Source organism: Xylocopa sonorina, chromosome 17 (assembly GCF_050948175.1).
Source record: "Xylocopa sonorina isolate GNS202 chromosome 17, iyXylSono1_principal, whole genome shotgun sequence".
Lineage (NCBI taxonomy): Eukaryota > Metazoa > Arthropoda > Insecta > Hymenoptera > Apidae > Xylocopa > Xylocopa sonorina.
The window spans coordinates 1,484,628-1,505,951 of record NC_135209.1 but is presented as its reverse complement, the minus strand read 5'-3'; the positions used below and the strand labels follow the sequence as shown (position 1 = coordinate 1,505,951).

General features: G+C 44.5%; 2 protein-coding genes across 2 annotated transcripts in view; one reads left to right on the top strand and one right to left on the bottom strand.

Annotated features, from left to right (window-relative positions):
• The window catches only part of Med27 (mediator complex subunit 27), a 419,500-nt gene that overhangs the window by 29,217 nt on the left and 368,959 nt on the right, over window positions 1-21,324 (bottom strand). The gene's annotated exons all lie outside the window — the stretch shown is intronic.
• Window positions 129-19,449, top strand: Dhc36c (Dynein heavy chain at 36C). Its single transcript, XM_076907706.1, has 28 exons — window positions 129-225; window positions 303-607; window positions 1,597-1,951; window positions 2,576-3,049; window positions 3,703-4,083; window positions 5,550-5,986; window positions 6,054-6,169; window positions 6,241-7,626; window positions 7,704-7,898; window positions 7,983-8,114; window positions 8,187-9,242; window positions 10,580-10,757; window positions 10,827-10,992; window positions 11,086-12,091; window positions 12,379-12,567; window positions 12,653-13,731; window positions 14,177-14,368; window positions 14,425-14,651; window positions 14,710-15,080; window positions 15,247-15,427; window positions 15,851-16,149; window positions 16,732-16,896; window positions 16,971-17,211; window positions 17,301-17,590; window positions 18,055-18,292; window positions 18,359-18,510; window positions 18,606-18,887; window positions 19,243-19,449. The coding sequence occupies exons 1-28, from the start codon at window positions 215-217 to the stop codon at window positions 19,447-19,449; spliced, it is 10,311 nt and encodes a 3,436-aa protein (XP_076763821.1). The 5' UTR covers window positions 129-214.

The following is a 21,324-nucleotide window of genomic DNA, read 5'->3' as shown; positions in this document are numbered from 1 at the left end:
ATTTGTAAAAGACGAGTCGAGGAAATTGAAAGACTACAACGAAATGATAAAACGTTACCACGATCTCATGTTGAACCTCCCTTTAGACGTCGAACGAACTGCTTTCGCTGGACTGTTCAGAGTGTCTCGAAAACTATTCGTGGAAACGATTGTCGAAAATATCTGTCGTATAAAATGTCTGCTCATTGATACGCTTGTTGAGAAGTATCAGAACATGGCTATGAAGTGAGTTTTTTCTAGCTATAAGCAGCATCGATGAACTTATTTGAGGCTGTACGGTTGTCAATGAAGATACGATTTAGAGTTACAGACGAGTATCAAAGCATATCCGATCGTGCCTTGAGCGTACCAACTAACACGGCTGAACTGATGGAGCTTAAAAGATTCGTTAGAACAACTATAGAAACCACTCTGAAGATTCTGGAACAGAATCTTTACCAAATAATCGAGCACATTTTACTGCTGTCCGATTATCATTTGCTCACGGAGATTGAGATAAATACCACGAATACAGCGTTTCAGTGGTATCATAGAGTGCCTGAGATCTTGGAGCAAAATGAGTCCATCGTCGCGTTGAAGTCAGTGGAGTTTCAAGAGGCGTTGAGAGGTACAAAAGATGTAACGAAAAGAAACGCGGAGGAACGCGTGTCGTGGATACAAAAAGTGTTGGCGTTCATTCGTATTTTTCAACGATACACTTGTCAATGCAGTTTTTCTATCCGTTTGGACCCTGCTGTTCAGATTTCATGTCGAAAAGAATTGATAGATCAGTTTTTCCCAAACTTTTCTCATCGTGGAACATTTTTCAAGCTTGACAATTTTTTAGGAACGCTAGAGTAAATTTGAGTTATTGATAATACATATAGAGTTTTTTCTGTCATGTCTATTGAAGAAACGTTTTTCAATTTTTAATAATAAAGAAGATAGCGTTTCGTTGTTTTCTACGTCGTTTTACAGAATTTTTCGTGAATGCTAAGTGTTCCACGAAACAGCTGATTCTACTGATGCTTGTCTGTCGCATCGTTCCTTCTTTTTATTGTAAACCGTATAAGTTACAAATTTTGCGTTGACTATCGCGAACAAATGAAAAATATGATTGCTTATGTCTTTTCTTACTCAGTTTAAAACAGTCGCTAATCGCATCGTTTACTATTTATCAATTTTTTAATATCTCAAGACCATTTCAAAACGCTTAAAATCATTGCAAAAGAATAGAAGAGAGCAACAGTAATGGGAAAATCGCAAGGAATCACTTGAATAGAATAAACCACCCGTTGAATTGTTACTTTACATATAAAAGGCGTTAAGTTCAGCAAAAAATATCCGTGATAAAACATTCGAAATGGAAACGATGCGGTTGGAACAATGGCATCCTGAGGTCTAAACAGATACTTTATTCCTAAAACTCTAGAGTATCAGAATATACTGACACGAGAAGCAATACTGTTAAATAATAAGACATTCAAGTACAATATATAACTACGTATTGGAATATACGATAGTATACCAATTATTAGACATTTAATTAGCTAAGAAAAGAATTAACATTATACGTCGAGGACAGACGATGATTAAATCTATCTTTTATCGCAACAGTCAGATACGTCAGGTTCAATGAAGAGTTGGAATCTTACGCGAAGCAAGTAGACGAGATACAATATTGGGGGGACATCGAGGAAGTGTACAAGTACCAGAGGAGAGCTCAGGGTTTGGAGAACCGGCTGATCGCCGCTATGGAGAAGATCGATAAGTTTAACGAGGAAGAAGCTGCATTCGGCTGGGACATTACGCAATATCCACGCCGCAAGCTGATCGCTGATCAACTGAGGCCGTTTAAGCAACTATTCGACGCGATCTGCGAGTTTCTGACGAAACACGAGAAATGGTTGAACTCGATGATCGGCTCTTACAGCCCCGAGGAAATCGATAACGACGTGGGACACGCGTTCAGGTCGATACCACTCGCTGCGTCGTAGCTTTTTCGTGTCATTTCAATGTTTACTATTCGCGCATATATATTTTAACGCACAATACTTTTTTATATAACTTTCAGTACCTTTTCTTCTTTGGTGTGATAAACTAGACATTTTCGATCCATTCTTCTTCAAAATCATTTCTACCATCACATTTTATCACATTTCTTTTTCACCATTTTCGTGATTTAATATTAGATTCACAACTTCGTCTTTCGACGGTCTATCACATTCTGAATCGTCACAATTTATTTCTAAACAATCAGACAAAGCATTCCTGTATTTAATTCCTTGAACATTACTTCATCGCCACGTATCATCATACTCGAACTTTGTATACTATCAAAATTATGATGAAAACCTAAATCTCAAGAGAAGCAGAGCGTGCACGACCAAACACGATGCACAAATCCTCCAATATTCTATATCGCCCTGGGTTTCACAAATTAAAATATACAACGCAAATGCAAGCACGGGTTAACAACGTTTGGGCATGAAAACGCGAGTTAACTCGTAACCAGTCAACGATGCGTCAATTATAACAGCAAAGTATATCCTCTTAACAATCAATAATCGATAAAAAAAATTGTTTGGCTGCGCAGAACGGTTTACAAGCTGGAGAAGAGTTTCCAGGAGCCGGACTTGAGGCAATTGGCGGGTTCCGTGCGCGAGAAGATCGAGGATTTCAGGGAACGCATGCCGATCATCTACACGCTTGGTAATCCAGGATTAAAGGAGCGTCACTGGGAGGAAATCTCAGCGATCATAAGCATCCCAATAAAAGTTGACGCTGATTTAACACTGGCGAAGATCCTGGCCATGGGCCTGGACTCGTTTGTCCCAAAATTCGAGGGCATCTCGGACAACGCCTCGAAGGAGAGCACTCTGGAGAGAGCCATGGATAAGATGGAGAAGGACTGGGCTGATTTGGCCTTCACTGTGAACCCTTTCAAGGACACTGGCACCTACGTCATCGCTGGCGTCGATGATATACAGCTCTTATTAGACGATCACATCGTTCGGACGGTTACTATAAAGAATTCGCCGAACATAAAGCCATTCGAGAAGAGGATACTGTAAGCGAATCGTCGATAATTAGGAATTACGAGTCATAAATATTAACACGTTAAACGCCACGCTGGTCCCTAGGGATCAGCGTTAGACCTTCCGTTCAGGCCTGGTAGCAGACTTTAAGTTCATATTACACGACCGTGCGTGTCGGCCCTTACGCACTGATGTGAGACTAAATATTTTGCTTAGGCGATATCGGTTTTTGTTTAGTCAAGGCTTGAAAAACAAGAATATAATATTTAGAAAAAGTTAATGTAGTTTATGAAAACAGAGTAAACAAAGGTGTGGTTTGCTTTTACATTCATTGCAGAAGGTACTAACTTTTTGTGTTAAGTTCTTTGCCATTTTTGAACCTAATATTCGGAAATTATTATTATAAAATTGGGCGCAGTATCTCCTAATTTTGTGAGCAGTGCCAGAGGTTTTGGTCTGCTGTCGGTTTGTTCGTCCTTGCTTTGTGTGAGTGCCTGGGCCTGAGTGGAACGGCAAGCAAATCAGGCTGGGCACTCAACGTGTTAAATACATCGTATTGTAATTTATTTGATATTATTTTTGAGATGCTTGGAGTGTGGAATATATTTATGACTCGTTGTTCTCTGAAGCCAGTGCTAGATGTTGGATTGGGATTGGGAATTGATGATGTGAATGAAACGATTAGGAGGTGGGAGTACAAAATGCATCTGCTGCAAGAAATTCTGGACCAGTGGCTGCGGGTCCAATCAATCTGGATGTACTTGGAGCCGATCTTCACGTCCCCGGATATTCAGCAACAAATGCCAGAGGAGGGGAGGAAATTCTCCGCGGTGGACAAGACTTGGCGCGACATCATGAAGACTGTTCACGCGGATCCTCGGGCTCTCGCGGTCGTCGAGATCGATAAGATGTTAGAGCGGTTGAAAAAGAGCTACGGGCTGTTAGAGGACATCCAAAAGGGTCTGAATGATTATCTCGAGAGAAAACGGCTGTTCTTCCCGAGATTCTTCTTCCTATCCAACGATGAATTACTGGAAATTCTGTCAGAGACTAAAGATCCGACTCGGTAATCATTTTCTTGGTAGCAATTAACGTTAGGACTGTTAAGTCTTTGACTACGGCAGACTTTGAGACGCATCGGTTGTATCATGGAATTGGAATTCATTCGCGATGCACACCGTGAACGAGGAAGTTTCTAAGAAAGTTTATTGAAGTAGTCAAGGCATTGAAACAATATTATTAATTTCTTTGTATTGGGCATTGTTGCATTGTCATTTTTCTAAGAGTATTTAAGGTGTCTACAGTATTACAAGCGAAAGCTTTTTAAACGTAAGCTTTCCAAGTGTAAGCTTTCTAGGTCCAAACTTTCTAAGCGCAACCTCTCTAAGTCTAAACTTTCTAGGAGCAAACTTTCTAAGAGCTTACAGTATCACAAGCGCAAGCTTTCCTAGCGCAAGCTTTCTAAGCGTAAACTTTCTAAGAGCAAACTTTCTAAGCGTTTATAGTATCATAAGCGCAAGCTTTCCTAGCGCAAGCTTTCTAAGCGCAAACTTTCTAAGAGCAAACTTTCTAAGCGTCTACTGTATCAGAAATGTAAGTTTTCTAAGCGCCTTTAGTAGCATACGGTATCATATCGCAAATTTTCTAAGAATAAACTTTCTAAGAGCAAATTTTCTAAGCGTCTATAGTATCACAAGCGCAAGCTTTTCTAGCGCAAGCTTTCTAAGCGCAAACTTTCTAAGAGCAAACTTTCTAAGCGTCTACAGTATCATAAACGCAAGTTTTCTAAGCACCTTTAGAAGCTTACAGTATCACAAGCGCAAGTTTTCTAAGAGGAAACTTTCTAAGCGTTTACAGTATCATAAGTGTAAATTTTTTAAACACCTAGAGCAGTATTTAAGAGATTCAAAGTTATAACAAAAGGAAGCGTAAAAGAATGCGTATCGTGCATATAGTAAATGTTGGCATACATTTGTATTTTTCAACGATATATACCAATGCAACTTATTTTATATCGTTTGGATCCTACGCAGCGCGATCGCGCTGTTCAGATTTCATGTCGAATAGATCCACTACATCAGTGTTTCCAAAACTTTTCTCATTGCGGAACACACATTGCGGTTCGAAAATTTTTTAGGAATACTAAAATAAATTTCAGTTCTCAGCTATTATATATTAGATAATAGTTTATGTCAGATAAACAAAATAAAAATTTATTTCAATTTCTATGTCATACCTATAAAAGACACGTTAATAATAAAGCAGATAGTATTTCGTTGTTTTCTACGTCGCTCCACAATTTTTTGTGGAACACTTAGTGATCATTTACAATATCACAAATCTATATTTCCTAAGCACCTTTAAGCGGCAATAGTCAAAGGGTTAAACTATAGCATTCTGAATGAAAAAAACCAAAGCAGCGATATACCAAAAAATGTAGCAAATTTTTTAACAACTCCTTACAAATTTAAAATTAAACATCTTATCTGATTCAGTATTTCGAATTGACGTTTACAATGATGCATATTGCAGCGTTCAACCGCACCTGAAGAAGTGTTTCGAGGGGATACACAGGCTGAATTTCAACCAGGATCTCGAAGTGCTCGCGATGAGGTCAACGGAGGACGAGGAAGTCGAACTTATAGAGGTGATATCCACCGCCGCTGCCAGGGGACAGGTGGAGAAATGGCTGGTCGAATTGGAGGCAATTATGCGAAAAAGTGTACGGCACAAAGTGGAACAGGCGATATTGGCGTACCCTACGAAACCGAGGAAGGTGTGGGTGCTCGAGTGGCCCGGCCAAACGATCCTTTGCGTTGGTAAAACGTATTGGACCTCGTTCATCGAAGAATCGATGTTGTCTGGTGCTGAAGGCTTGAAAAGATACTTGGATCAATGTCAGACGGAGTTAAACGAGATCATATACCTCGTCAGAGGCACATTGTCTAAACAAAATCGCATCACCCTGGGTAATTATACAGTTTCATCTTTTTCCATTGCTACAAAATACATAAACGAATCCGTTTCTATTCGTAGAAGCTTTAGTTACATTGGACGTCCATGGAAAGGACGTGTTGCAAAACCTGTACGAGGACAAGGTGATCAAGAATACCGATTTCAGGTGGCTGTGTCACCTGCGATACTACTGGATGGTCAGGCTAGCTTCTCGCACGGAATAAGAAGAATCAAACGGTACAATAATCAGGAGAAATATTATTTTCAGGAAGAAAACATGCGAGCTTACATGATAAACTCGCATCAACGTTACGGTTACGAGTACCTTGGTAATTCCTCAAGACTGGTGATCACTCCGTTAACTGATCGGTGCTATCGAACTCTGTTTGGCGCTCTGAGCCTTCATTTAGGCGGTGCACCAGAGGGACCAGCCGGAACTGGGAAGACGGAGACGACGAAGGACCTCGCGAAAGCGGTGGCCAAACAGTGCGTCGTGTTCAACTGTTCAGAAGGTCTCGACTACCTCGCCTTGGGGAAGTTCTTCAAAGGACTGGCTTCTTGCGGCGCCTGGTCCTGCTTCGACGAGTTCAATCGAATCGACCTGGAGGTCCTGTCGGTGGTCGCGCAACAAATCCTGACGATACAACGGGCGATCAATAGCGGCGCTGAGAAGATGGTGTTCGAGGGCTCTGAGATCTTTCTGGACCCCACATGCGCCATTTTCATCACTATGAATCCTGGTTACGCGGGCAGATCCGAGTTACCGGACAATCTGAAGGCGTTGTTCCGTCCAGTAGCGATGATGGTGCCCGATTACGCGCTGATCGCAGAGAACACGCTCTACTCTTACGGTTTTTACAACGGCAGACCTCTGGCTGTGAAGATCGTGACCGCTTACAGGCTCTGCTCTGAACAATTGAGCAGTCAGAATCATTACGACTACGGTATGAGAGCAGTAAAGTCTGTTCTCATAGCAGCTGGTAATCTAAAGCTGAGATATCCCAACGAGTCTGAGGACATCTTAATGTTAAGGAGCATCTTGGATGTAAATCTGCCCAAGTTCCTGGTCCACGATCTTCCTCTTTTCGAGGGTATCGCCTCTGACCTGTTCCCTGGCGTCGTTCTTCCCACTCCAGATTACACGCACCTGAACGCGTGCACGAGACAAGCCTGCGCAGCAGCTAATATTCAATGCACCGACTTTTTCTTGGAGAAGATACAACAGATCTACGAGATGATGATCGTCAGACACGGTTTCATGATCGTGGGTCTACCATTTGGTGGGAAAACCTCCGCTTACAGGATGCTGGCCGACTGCCTGGGTCTGCTGGAGGAACAGAAGCTGATGGACGAACACCGGGTGGAGATGACGGTTATCAATCCTAAGGCGATCACTATGGGCCAATTATACGGTCAGTTCGATCCAGCTTCGCACGAGTGGAGCGACGGTGTGCTCGCTGTCAGCTACAGAGCCTTCGCCACGTCCACGAATCTGAACAGGAAGTGGTTGATCTTCGATGGTCCAGTCGACGCCTTGTGGATCGAGAATATGAACACTGTGTTGGACGACAACAAGAAGCTGTGTCTGACTTCTGGAGAAATTATCCAGCTGGCGCCCACTACGAACCTGATCTTCGAGCCTATGGATTTGGAGGTGGTGGTTTGTTACGAGTATCTGGCACGAGAAATAGTTTATTTAATTTATTCATACGGTTTTCGATGTGACAACAGGTCGCATCGCCTGCCACGGTGTCCAGATGCGGTATGATTTACATGGAGCCGGTTAGTTTAGGCTGGATTCCGCTGTTGCTGTCTTGGTTGAACACTTTGCCATCCTCCTTCACGGAACACCTTAAACACCATCTGCATGATATGTATATGAGGTTCTGTCCGCCTCTTCTGCATCTGTTTCAGTGGGGAGTCAAGGTGTGAGAAGCTTCTTTCACGAATCGATTCGAGTAACATATTATTGCTGTTCTTAAAATCGATTGCCTCGCTTTCTTTCTCTAGGAGTTAATAACGATGCCTGACGCCAATTTGGTTAGATCCGTGATGTATCTGTTCGACTGTTTCCTCGACGACTTCTACAACGAGAAGTACCTCCAAACGTTATCAGATTTAGATATGAGGGCGCAAGTAGAGGTACAGATGAGAGAGCTTTTAAGTTCTTTCAATTACAGCAGAAATTAGTGATCATCGTCGTGGACATTTTAGGGTTGCTTCTTCTTTTCTTGCATCTGGGCGATGGGTGGCACACTGGTAGTGGACTCTCGCGAATGGTTCAGCGATCTCTTCAGAGCACTAACTGAGAGAGAATTCCCTGACGATATCAGAGAACGTTTCCACATCTCTGAAGAAACCACGGATCCAGCGAAACCGTACGTGGTGAACTTGCCGTTAACAGGTCTGGTATTCGATTACAAGTATATCAAAGAGGGCAGAGGGAAATGGAGGCCGTGGATGGAGGATTTGCAGGACACCCCGCCAATACCCAAAGACGTGCCAGTGAATCAGATAATAATCCCAACGATCGAAACCGTCCGTTACTTTCATCTTTTCAAGCTTTTGATCCGTCATCAAAAGCCTGTCCTCATGGTTGGCCCAACTGGTACTGGAAAATCCGTGTACATCATGGAGTTTCTGTTAAGGAAGAACGATCCAGAGACGTTCAAGCCTCTGTTCGTGATATTCTCCGCGCAGACCACCGCCAATCAGACCCAGGAGATCGTCATGAACAAATTGGACAGACGAAAGAAGGGGTTGTACGGCGCACCGCCAGGGAAGCACTGGGTAGTATTCGTCGACGACCTCTCGATGCCCCAGAAAGAGGAGTACGGCGCGCAACCGCCTATTGAACTACTGAGACAGTGGCTGGACCATTGGACGTGGTACGATTTAAAGGAAGTGGCGCCTATAAAGCTGGTGGACGTTCAATTGGTCTGCGCGATGGGCCCACCGGCCAGCGGGCTGGACGTTACGCCGCGATTTAAACGGCACTTCTTCACGCTGGGCATCTCGGAGTTCTCTGACGACGTACTGACCACCATCTTCTCCGCCATCGTGTCCTGGCATTTTCGAAGCAACGAGTTCCCGGATTTCTTCATCCCCAGCGTTGATTATATCGTTCACGGCACGCTGGATATTTATAAGGAGACCAGGAAGTATCTGCTGCCAACGCCGGCCAAGTGTCATTATTTGTTCAACTTGCGGGATTTTTCGAGGGTGGTTCAGGGTGTGTTATTGTGCACACCCGAGTCTGTTACTCAGCCAGTAATTATCGAAACGTAATGGTGCTTATTTTATAGTATTGGCAGTTTAAATTCACCCTTTTGCAAATTAAGTTAGTCTATCTAAATATTTTATTTAAAAAGCACCACATTTATTAGATAGTAAAGAATAGAGAATTTAATTCAAAAAGGTATAAAATATTATTTATAAGTAATTAACAAGATAATTAGAAGGGAAAAATACAAAGATATAGTGTTGGGACTTTAAATTCACTCTTATGTAAATCAAATTCACCCTTTTGCAAATCAAGTTATTTTATCTGATATTTCATTTAAAAAGCACTACATTAATTAGATAGTAAGAAATGAAGAATTTAATTCAAAAAGGTACAAAATATTATTTAGAAGTAATTAACAAGATAATTAGAATGGAAAAATACAAAAATATAGTGTTGGGACTTTAAATTCACTCTTTTGTAAATCAAATTCATTTTTTTGCACATCAAATTCACCCTTTTGCAAATCAAGTTATTCTATCTAATATTTTGTTTAAAAAGCATTAATTAGATAGTAAGAAATGAAGAATTTAATACAAAAAGGTACAAAATGTTATATACAAGTAATTAACAAAATAATTAAAATAGGTAAAATAGAATACAAAGATACAAAGATATAGTGTTGGCACTTTAAATTCACTCTTTTATAAATGAAGTACATCTACCTAAATATTTTATTAAAAAAAAAAAACAGCATATATAAACTAGGTAGTAAGAAGTAAAGAATGTTGTTCGCAAAGTACTGATATTTATTTAAAAGTAATTAACATACCAAAGTGCAAAGATAGCTCGTTTAATTAGTTAGATAACTTAGCCGGCTTGTAACTTGCAAGTAGTAACCGAGTTGTTAATTATATCTAACAAACCTTATAATATTTTATTTTGGAAAATTTTTCTTCAATGTGGTTCAACATCGGTGAATATGGTGATAGAAAAAGTAGAGTGTGCCTGTCTGACCAACAAAATGCACTTCCTGAGCCTTGTAGAATAAAAGAGAAAAAGAAAAGTCTTTCTGAATTATTTATAATAATCCAATAACGTTGTCGTATCAACAAGAAAACATACATTTGGTGTTCTTTTAAATAAAATGTTTAAGTTGAAGTACTCAATTCGCAAAAGGGTGGATTTAAAGTGCCAGTATTCTAAATGAAAGTACTGGACTTGGAGTAAAATTTAACTAAAAATCTCAAACGCTTTTAATCAAAGATATCTTAACTGGGTGAATTTAAAGTGCCACTACTCTAAATAAAAGTACTGGACTTAGAGTAAAATTTAAGTAAAAATCGCGAACGCTTTTAATAAAAGATATCTTAACTGCTTCAAGGTGGACTTGAAACGACTGTGGGTGCACGAAGTGCTACGTGTCTATGGAGATCGTTTGGTAGACGATATGGATATCAGATGGCTTGTTCAACAGATACGAAAGACTATGTCAGAATATATGGATGACAACCTGGACCAACTGTTTCGAGATTTACACACGGATCCTGGTGACTTGGTACGTTCCTTCTGTAAGTATTAACGATTTTGGATTACAGTAATTTTTCTCTTTAATTGCGATCAGGTGACAGACGTGGAGCTTCGACGTCTGATTTATTGCGACTTCCACGACCCATTGGCGGACAAAAAGTTGTACGTAGAGGTGGCGGATTTGGATTACCTTGCCATGGTCGCTGAAGAATACCTCATGGAATACAATTCAATATCGAGGACACCGATGAATCTCGTTCTCTTCAGGTTTCCAACGTTGCTCATATTATAACGCGAGTCCCTTTCACTCGAAACTGGCGATCGATAACGAGCTGCTTTATTTAATTTTCTCGTCGAAAGGTTCGCCATCGAACATCTCTCGAAGATCTGCCGCGTAATGATGCAGCCACGGAGTCACGCGCTGTTGATCGGGGTGGGCGGTTCGGGACGTCAGTCGTTAACAAAACTGGCGGCCCACATCGCAGACTACGAGCTGTTCCAAGTGGAAATGTCTCAGCAGTACGGTGTTTACGAGTGGCACGAGGACTTGAAGAACATCTTGAGGAAGAGCGCAGCCAGCGATTTGCATACCGTTTTCCTTTTCCTGGACACGCAGATCAAAGAGGAGACGTTCCTCGAGGACATCAGCAATCTGTTAAACTCCGGGGAGGTGCCCAATATATTCGCCGCCGACGAGCTGTCGGACATCTGCGAGAAGATGCGCGTGATCGATCGCCAAAGGGAGAGATCGTTGCAGACGGATGGTAGCCTCGTGGCGTTGTTCAACTTCTTCGTGCAGACCGTGCGCGAGCATCTGCACGTGGTCGTCACGATGTCCCCTATTGGCGACAATTTCCGTGTCAGAATTCGAAAGTTCCCCGCCCTGGTCAATTGCTGCACGATCGACTGGCTCCAGCCGTGGCCTGAGGACGCTCTGCTCGCTGTCGCGACGAAATTCCTCGACGAGATCGATCTTACTGGGCACGAACGTGCAGCTTGCATCGAGATGTGCCAGTTCTTTCACACGTCCACGCAGGATCTATCGTTCGAGTTCCTGAAGAAGGCGAAACGCTACAACTACGTGACGCCCACGTCGTACCTGGAGCTGATCAGCACGTTCAAGGATCTGCTCGCGAAAAAGAGACAGGAGGCGATCGATGGCAAGAGACGGTACGAGGCTGGCTTGGAGAAGTTGGACAGTACTCACAAGCAAGTCGAGAAGATGCAAGAGATTCTGGTGGCCCTACAACCGAAGCTCCTCGTGGCCGCTAAGGACGTCGAGGCCATGTTCCTCGACGTTCAAAGGGAGAGCGACGAGGCGGCTGCCATGGAGCAAGTCGTGAAGAGCGACGAGGAGGCGGCCATGGTAAGGTGTTGCCGGCTTAAAGATCACAGTCACTCGATTTTTATTTTGGTAGCCGCTCCCTTCTAAACGGCCCTCGAGTTTCCTCGTTACCCACGCTGAAATTCCTTTCGCCTCGCGCTGTGTGTTAACGTTAACGAGATCTAAGGGCAGAAAGACTGTGGGAAGCGTCGCGAAAGACGCTAACGAAGAAACAGGCGGATAGAATAATAATATATAGGATTTATAAATGTTTCGAGATGTTGTCAATTTTTAAACAAACGAATCTCTCTCTCTTTTTCTCTCTTTAGGTAGTCGCGAACGAAGCTGACGCTATTCGAGCAGAATGCGACGCAGATCTGCAAGAAGTGATGCCAATATTAAACGCAGCCAATGCCGCCTTGAACACTCTGACCCCGCAAGATATTCAAATTGTGAGATCCATGAAACGACCACCGGCTGGCGTTCGCCTAGTGATGGAAGCAGTTTGCATTCTCAAGGTTCGATCCTCTCCTAGACTCCACAGAATAACGTTACACCATCGAGCGTAAGAAAAAACCTCACACAAAAACCGTATCCCATTAGGACGTGAAACCAGAAAAGGTGAAGACGCCAGAGGGGACCGTGGACGATTACTGGAAGGCGTCGCTTCGCATGTTAAGCGACATGAAGTTCCTCGAATCCTTGTTAACCTTCGACAAGGACAACATCCCTGAACGAATAATGACGAAGATCCGCACTACCATCCTGACCAACCCGAATTTCGATCCAGAGAGGATCAAGTACGTGTCGACGGCTTGCGAGGGCCTCTGCAGATGGGTGTTCGCGTTGTCAGAGTACGACAAGGTCGCGAAAGTCGTCGCGCCTAAGAAGCAGGCTCTGGCGAAGGCTGAGGCCGATTACGGCGAGGCGATGGCCCAGTTGAACTTGAAGAGGACGCAGCTCCAAGAGGTGCGCGACAGGCTGGCGAAGCTGGAGGAGCTGTTGAGCCAGCGGAGAGCTGAGTACAAAGCGATGACCGACGAGGTGGCCGAGTGCGAGGCGAAATTGAGAAGAGCCAGAGAACTGATTGGCGGTTTGGGCGGAGAGTACACCAGGTGGTCAGAAACCGCGAAGATGCTAGGCGAACGGTACTACACGCTCACTGGGGACGTTCTAATCGGTTCTGGTGTCGTTGCCTATCTTGGCGTGTTCACCTCGCAGTACAGACAGCAGCAGATCGACAATTGGGTGCAGATCTGCACCGATTTGGAGGTGGTTTGCACGAGGGACTATCAATTGACTCAAATTCTCGGTGATCCGGTGCTGATACGATCGTGGAACATCTTTGGTCTACCGAGCGATTTGTTCTCGATAGACAACGGCATAATCGTGACGAACTCCCGACGATGGCCGTTGATGATCGATCCCCAAGGCCAGGCTAACAAGTGGATAAAGAACATGGAGAAGGAGAATAACGTGCACGTGATTCGACTCTCGCAGACCGATTATATGAGGATTTTAGAGAACGCGATTCAGTTCGGTCAGCCGGTTCTATTGGAGAACATTGGCGAGGAACTCGACGCCGCTCTCGAGCCGCTTCTGATGAAGCAAACGTTTAGATCCGGCGGCACGGTTTGCATCAAAGTCGGGGATTCTATCATCGAATATTCCGCCAACTTTCGGTGGGTGCTTTATCGCTATTATTCAATTTTAATTAACTTTGTTAGACCTATTACAATTAGAGATTGGAATACTTAGATTAAATATTAAAATAAATAGAGATTAGATAAAATAACAGAGATTAGAGTTGTAGAATAACTATTAGGCTCAATTTATAATTGTCACAAGTGTGATAAGAACATTAACTCATTCCATCGCAGCATTTTGACAAGTACAGGTTTCCTTCAAGTTTCTTCTTGAAATTGAAATTTTCTATTGCTAGGAGAAGTTAACAATAGAAGCTATGACTAAATTACTACTCAAAGATTGCCATCTTACCAATAGAAACTATTGCTAACGTCTGTGCAAAGTGTCAATATTATTTCTAAGTGAAAAATGCACCAGAAAATTTAGCACGCGTCCTTTAAACTTCCTCTCGCCCCTAATATCTCAGTTCCTCTTTTCCAGATTATATATCACAACGAAATTACGCAATCCCCATTATCTCCCAGAAGTCGCAGTGAAAGTGACACTATTGAACTTCATGATCACACCCGTGGGTCTCGAGGACCAGCTCCTCGGCATCGTGGTAGCCAAAGAAAGACCGGACCTGGAGTCTGAGAAGAACCAGCTGATCGTTCAGGGAGCCGCGAATAAGAAGTACATCAACGTTCCATTACGTCCCACGGCCGCTTCATTAACAAGTTCTTTCGCAGGAAATTAAAGGAGATCGAGGACCAGATACTGGAGGTCCTGTCCACGGCTGAGGGAAACATTCTCGAGGACGAAACAGCGATCAGCGTCCTCAGCTCGTCCAAGACTCTCTCCGACGAGATCGTTGCGAAGCAGACCGCGGCTGAGGTCACAGAGAAGTCCATCGACGTCGCCAGATTAGAGTACACGCCCATAGCCACTCACAGCACCGTTCTCTTCTTCACGATCGGTACTTAAATCCGTCCTCTAGAAACTTGAAAGTATCGAATCGAGGTATTCTCCCGTAGCTGTCCTGGCGAACATCGATCCGATGTATCAGTACTCGTTGGTCTGGTTCGTGAACCTCTTCAAGAATACGATCGACAACACGGACCCGGTCGAAGACATCCGGGAACGGCTGAAGGACCTCACCAAGCACTTCACGTACTCCCTTTACGTGAACATATGCCGGTCGTTGTTCGAGAAGGACAAGCTTCTTTTCTCGCTGCTGCTCTCGGTGAATCTGCTGAACAAGCAGGGCAAGATCTCGATGCCCCAATGGATGTTTCTGTTAACCGGCGGCGTTGGCCTCGAGAACCCTTTCGAGAATCCCACCAACTGGCTACCGTCGAAATCGTGGGACGAATTGTGTCGTTTGAACGATATTCCTGGGTTCGAGGTACGAAACGATGTGCAAAGGGTATAGAGAAAGTAAATTGTGGTTCCTCCATTCCTTCAAGTTTCTACAGGCATCTTTCTAAGTATCTCAGAGATTCGACTTCTTATTGGGTTGATCGTTGGCTTTTCTGTTTGTACGAAATTGGTGTTGGCTTCCTCTTGTTTAGGGGTTCAAGAACTCTTTTATGGAAAATCTGGACGCTTGGAAGATCGTCTTTGATCACATGGAGCCTCACACTTTAACATTCCCCGCGCCTTACGACGAGCTTAAACCTTTCGGGAGGATGCTCGTGCTGCGGTGTATACGTCCTGACAAAGTTTTGCCAGCCGTTCAGCAATTTGTGGAGGGTAAGCGAGAATGTCTCGTGTCTATCGTTCCTCGAAGCGTTAATCTATCGCTCGATGTTTACTTAAAACAAACTGTTTTGTTCAGCCACGTAAAATCTTCAATTTGTACGGCTAGCACAAGCTGAGACGTATTCGATTAAAAGTATCAAAAGTTGTAAATAACATAAAATAACAGAAGCAAACAACGAATTTCATTTTTTAAATATTACTCTATGCGAGATTTCACATATTTCACTGTATTACATGCGTTCTGTAATCTTTTCACAAATATCTAGTCTAATAATTAGGCGATGTAAATTAAAGTGGAATCTGAATGCGCAATGCAGTCTAGCATTTTGGAGATAATGAAAAACACATACGTCTCAGCGTGTCGTATTTAAGTCGCATTGGGAGCGGAAACGATTTTCCATTGATTTCTGGCAGAACAATTGGGACGCCGGTACATCGAGCCGCCGCCCTTCGACCTGGTATCGTCGTTCGCGGACTCGCACTCCTGCATCCCGCTGATATTCGTGTTGACGCCTGGCGCGGATCCCATGGCGATTCTACTGAAATTCGCAGACGATCAGGGTTTTGGTACCAACCGGCTCTTCTCCTTGTCTTTGGGTCAAGGGCAAGGAGTTATCGCCGCTCGCCTGATCGACGAGGGAGTGAAAAATGGCACCTGGGTGGTGTTGCAGAATTGTCATCTTGCCAAGAGTTTCATGCCACTCTTGGAGAAGGTGCCTTTAATCATCTATTAACTCTTTGGAGTACTGTGGCTGCCTGAAGAGGCTTAGAAAACTTGTGCTTATGATAGTGTAGGCGCTTAGAAAGTTTAGGTTTAGAAAGTTTGCGTTTAGAATGCTTTCGCCTGAAAAGCTTACGCTTGGAAAACTTGCGCTTGGAAAGCTTACGCTTGGATGGCTTGCACTTAGAAAGCTTGCGTTTGGAAAGCTTGCGCTTGGAAAGCTTGTGCTTAGAAAGTTTAGGCTTCGAAATTTTGTGCTTGGAAAGCTTGCATTTAGAAAGTTTAGGCTTTGAAATTTTGCGCTTAGAAAGCTTTCGCCTGAAAAGCTTACGCTTGGAAATCTTGCGCTTGGAAAACTTACACTTGGAAAGCTTGCACTTTGAAAGTTTTGGCTTTGAAATTTTGCGCTTAGAAATTTTAGGCTTTGAAATTTTGCGCTTAGAAAGCTTTCGCTTGAAAAACTTGCGCTTGGGAAGCTTGAGCTTAGAAAGCTTGCATTTATGATACAGTAGACGCTTAAAAAACTTGCGCTTCGCCACGCCAATATACAAGAAACGAATAATCTCTCTTACAGATTTGCGAAAGCTTCACACCAGATACGGTGCACCCAGATTTCCGATTATGGTTGACAAGCTACCCAGTGGACCACTTCCCCGTCAGCGTTCTCCAGAACGGCGTCAAAATGACGAACGAACCACCGAAAGGACTGAGGGCGAACATAGTCAGATCGTTTTTGCAGGTAACCGTGGAAAACCAGAGCGTTGGACGCAGATGAAAGAACAGATACACTCGAGGTGCTTTTACGTTTGCTAGGACCCGATATGCGACGAGGAATTCTTCGAAACGTGCAAGCAGAAGGAGACGTTCAAGAAGCTGCTCTTTGCGCTGTGCTTTTTCCACGCGATCGTTCAAGAACGGAGGAAATTCGGCCCGATCGGTTGGAATAATCAGTACGAGTTCAATGAGACTGATTTACGCATCAGTGCGTTACAGCTGAAAATTTTCTTGGACCAATACGACGACGTTCAATTCACTGCTCTGAAATACTTAACGGGTATACGTTATACTCAACTTGCTGAGAAGAACATACGATATTAAAGGGATCGATGAATTGAGAATTAAATGGATTGATTCGATTTACAGGCGAGTGCAATTATGGCGGTCGTGTGACTGATGAGTGGGACAGGAGAACATTGAACACGATCCTAACGAAATTCTATTGCATCGAGGCTATCGCGACGAAGAACTACCCGTTCGATCCCAGCGGCTTGTATTACGTCCCTGACGTCAGCGATCACAGTGAATTTCTCGAGTACATCAGGTCCTTTCCTATGGCCACGGCTCCCAGCGTCTTTGGTATGAACGAAAACGCGGATATTATTAAGGACCAACAGGAAACATCCTTGATGCTCACCTCCATATTGGCAACGCAGGTGTGTATTAACAATTAACATCAACATACAATGCTCATCTGATCGTTACAACCTGTTTCAATGCTTAGACTATTCAGGACATCAAAGTAAGTCGTTTCAGAATCAGATTTCGCACAAAAAACGCGCCCTATAATTCATCTTTCTTTTTTTTTATTCGCATCCCTAGCTGAGGAAACTGAAGAAGAAGGTAATACAATAGTTCCTCATGCTCGACACCCCCTTCTCGCACAGAAAAGTAATATCTGCCGCGCTCGTCGCGGGAAGTCTCCTCCTTGTCGCTGATATCACAGGGACGGTCGTTATCATTATCTTCGTTCATTAATTTCGAGACAATTAAGGCGCGTACGCGGCCGGCTCGGCTTGGCTCGTGTTTCGCGGCTCTAATAGGATTCCTTAAATGTATTCTGCGTGACGAATCGCGCGGACGACTAACGAAGCCCTGTGTTGCGCCGTCCTCCAATTAGGACACCGGGGAAACGGAAAGAGACGCGGGGAGATCGCCCGACGAGCTCGTCTACGGGGTCGCCTCTGATATTCTGTCAAAGTTGCCTGACGATTTCGATCTGGTCGCAGCGCTGGAGAGCTACCCGACGCTCTACAACCAGAGCATGAACACGGTGCTGGTCCAGGAGATGGGAAGATTCAACAAGCTTCTGCAAACGATCAGGAGTAGCCTCATGAATGTCCAGAGGGCGATCAAAGGTAAACGGTTTAACGCTTTCGCGATGCCTCTGGCGATTTTTCACGGCCCCGTGACTTCGATCTAAGGTCTGGTGATCATGAACCCGGACCTAGAGGAGGTCTACGTGTCGATAATTACCGGGAGACTGCCGAAAATGTGGACGAGGAACTCTTATCCGTCGTTGAAGCCGCTTGGAAGCTACGTGCAGGACTTTTTGAAGAGGCTCTCCTTTCTACAGGTGATTCGCGTGCGATGTAACGATTCTTTGATGGAGGACCATTCGAATGCAAGGCTTTACAAGATTATGGAAAACGTTTTGACTATATTTTGCAGCAATGGTACGACGAGGGACCACCAACGACCTTCTGGATCTCTGGCTTTTATTTCACGCAGGCGTTTCTCACTGGTGCGCGGCAAAACTACGCGAGGAAGTACTCGATACCGATAGACTTGCTCATCTACGATTTCGTCCCGTTGAAGGGGACCGTGTTCCCTGAGCCGCCAGCCGACGGTGTTTACGTTTATGGACTGTTCCTTGACGGCGCTCGTTTCAATAGGACCACGATGAAACTCGACGAGTCGCTGCCAAAGATTTTGTACGACAACGTTCCTCACGTGAGCATCTGTTCTTGTTCTTCGCGAGATGTCTATCGAGGTGTTCACGATCCGTGAAATTTTTTCAAGCAAATTTATTTCGCAAAAGTTTTGGATTCAATTAATAAAATGATCATTCGTTTTTGTTCTTCGCGAGATATTTCTTGAACTGTCCACGATCCGTCAAATTTTTTCAAGTAGATTTATTTCACAAGAATTCTGGATTTAATCAATAAAATGATCATTTGCTTAGATAGAAGATTTTAGAAAAGATTAGATCGTCTTTTAAGAGGCGATGACGCACGTAAATGTATTTATGCTATCTAAACACAGAAATGAGTTTCTCGTACGAATCACTCCCGTTTTATTTGCTCAGATTTGGATGATACCGATGAAAAAGGACGAGGTACCCGAAAGACGCACGTACACCTGTCCGGTGTACAAAACCGCCGAGAGGAAAGGCGTTCTCTCGACGACTGGCCACTCCACGAACTTCGTAATCGCCATATGGCTCCCGACGGACCATCCGCCGGAGCATTGGATTCTGCGAGGCGTAGCCATGATCTGCCAATTGTCCGATTAAACTCGATTACCCTGTCAGAATAACGTTTATCCTATCCCTCATTCATGCGCTCTGCAACCGCGCGCTTCCTAGATCGTCATCGTGCTCGTAGCTCTCGAAGTAATTGAACTCCCTCGTCAATTTTCACTCCGCCACGATCTCTGATACAGAATCTAAATTTAGAGAACCGTGCAAGGTAAACGAAACAAACTGTTATCCATCATTTTTACAGAAAGCCATGGAAAATTCTGTTAACAGATGCACGCAAGAAGAATGAGAAGAGTATTCTTATTAGATAGCGAAGATTGAAGATGCGTTTCTTCTTCCATTCGTCGTCCCATCGATTGCTACCAGAAACAGTCGAACCATCCACGAATTTCTATGCCTCGACGCGACTATCCCGGATAAAAGGTCCCTCTAAACCGACGATACCGATTCTTCAATCTAGGAATCAAATCTATCAAAGTTCGAACGTTTCTCCCAGGAGGATCAACGTTCGAGGAAACCGTTTCGCACATAGACGAGGCCACTACAACAGGTGGCGATACATCCGGGTCACAGGTTCCGTGATCCACCCCCGGCTCGACGATCAATCGAGCGTCCAACGTCTTTGTGAAAATCTTCAAACACTCTAAAAAAACACAGCAGAGAGCCAACCCAAGCCAGTTTACCCGACGTAAGAGAAGAGAGCCGAAAAAAGAAGAGGATGAAAGGACGCTGCGAGATCACGAACGAGCCTAGTGGACCAGAACCAGCCTACCGTGGCCCTCCACTTCCGATACACCGTCGATCGCGCTCGACAAACGCGAGATAGAGGAGACAGAGCCGGCGTATCCGCCGCGAAATCGAGATTCCTATGCAAACGGTTATCGTAAATATTGCAAGCGGTATCAAGAGCTCGCAGCCAGGTGCAGGAGAGAGATTTCGAAGGCAGCGCGCGTCCGCAGGAGATAGCACGGTACGAGGAGAGCAAGCCAGCTGAGGGTTGGACGAGAGGGACGCGCGTGCACCGCGAGCAACGGAGGAAGATGGAAAGAGCTGATGGGATGAAAAACAGTAGGATGAGGAGAGTATGGGTGTGCGAAACAGAGAGTGAGAGAGAGAGAGAGAGACAGAGAGAGGTGTGTACTCGGTATATTCAGAGGCAACGGGAGAGCAGGTCGGTTCTGGGGGGTCGCTGGTGGGTGGCTTCAGGGGTTGGTGGCGGCACCCTGTCTACCCGGACTGAGATCGCCGGAGGCTCGTTGCCTAGCGACTCGTATTGATCTCTCCCCGTATCTCCGCGTTTCCCTTGTCCCACGTGATTCTCTCCCGCCCCCCTAGGTCTCTCTCGCGCGCACACACACACCCGCCCTCGGCAGTACCTCCCTTTCGCCTAACCCTCTTCTCGCACGGTCCCCATCATCGCGTTCCTGTCTTCGTTTCTTTTCCTTCTCTTCTTCGTCCACCCTGTTCCACCCTCTCTCTCTCTCTCTCTCTACCTTGGTTTCATCTTTTTTTTCTCGTGTTTCCCTCCTCCACGATTTCTTCTTCGCCTCTGTCGTACCTGGGCTCGTTCTGTTTGCACGTTTCGAGAGCTTTCAGCTGGAATCCGGAGAGAGAGAGGAACTATACATCGATAGCCACGAGGCGATGCAGGGATTAGGATCGACTGATTCTTTTATGAAAATCACCGAGCTCCACGGATCCTCCGCAACCGCGCTTCCACGCTGGTACAGCGGAACCTCGATCATTGGAACCACCCATGGCGCACGCTGCTCGAATAATAAGTTCCCTCTAATCCATACAACTTTGTCTTCGCGCGTAGGTGATCGTTTGTCCCCGATCGTTTTCTAAATATTATATCAACTCTCTCGAAAAGGAACATTGTCGAGCGTTCGATGTTTCCCAGAGACC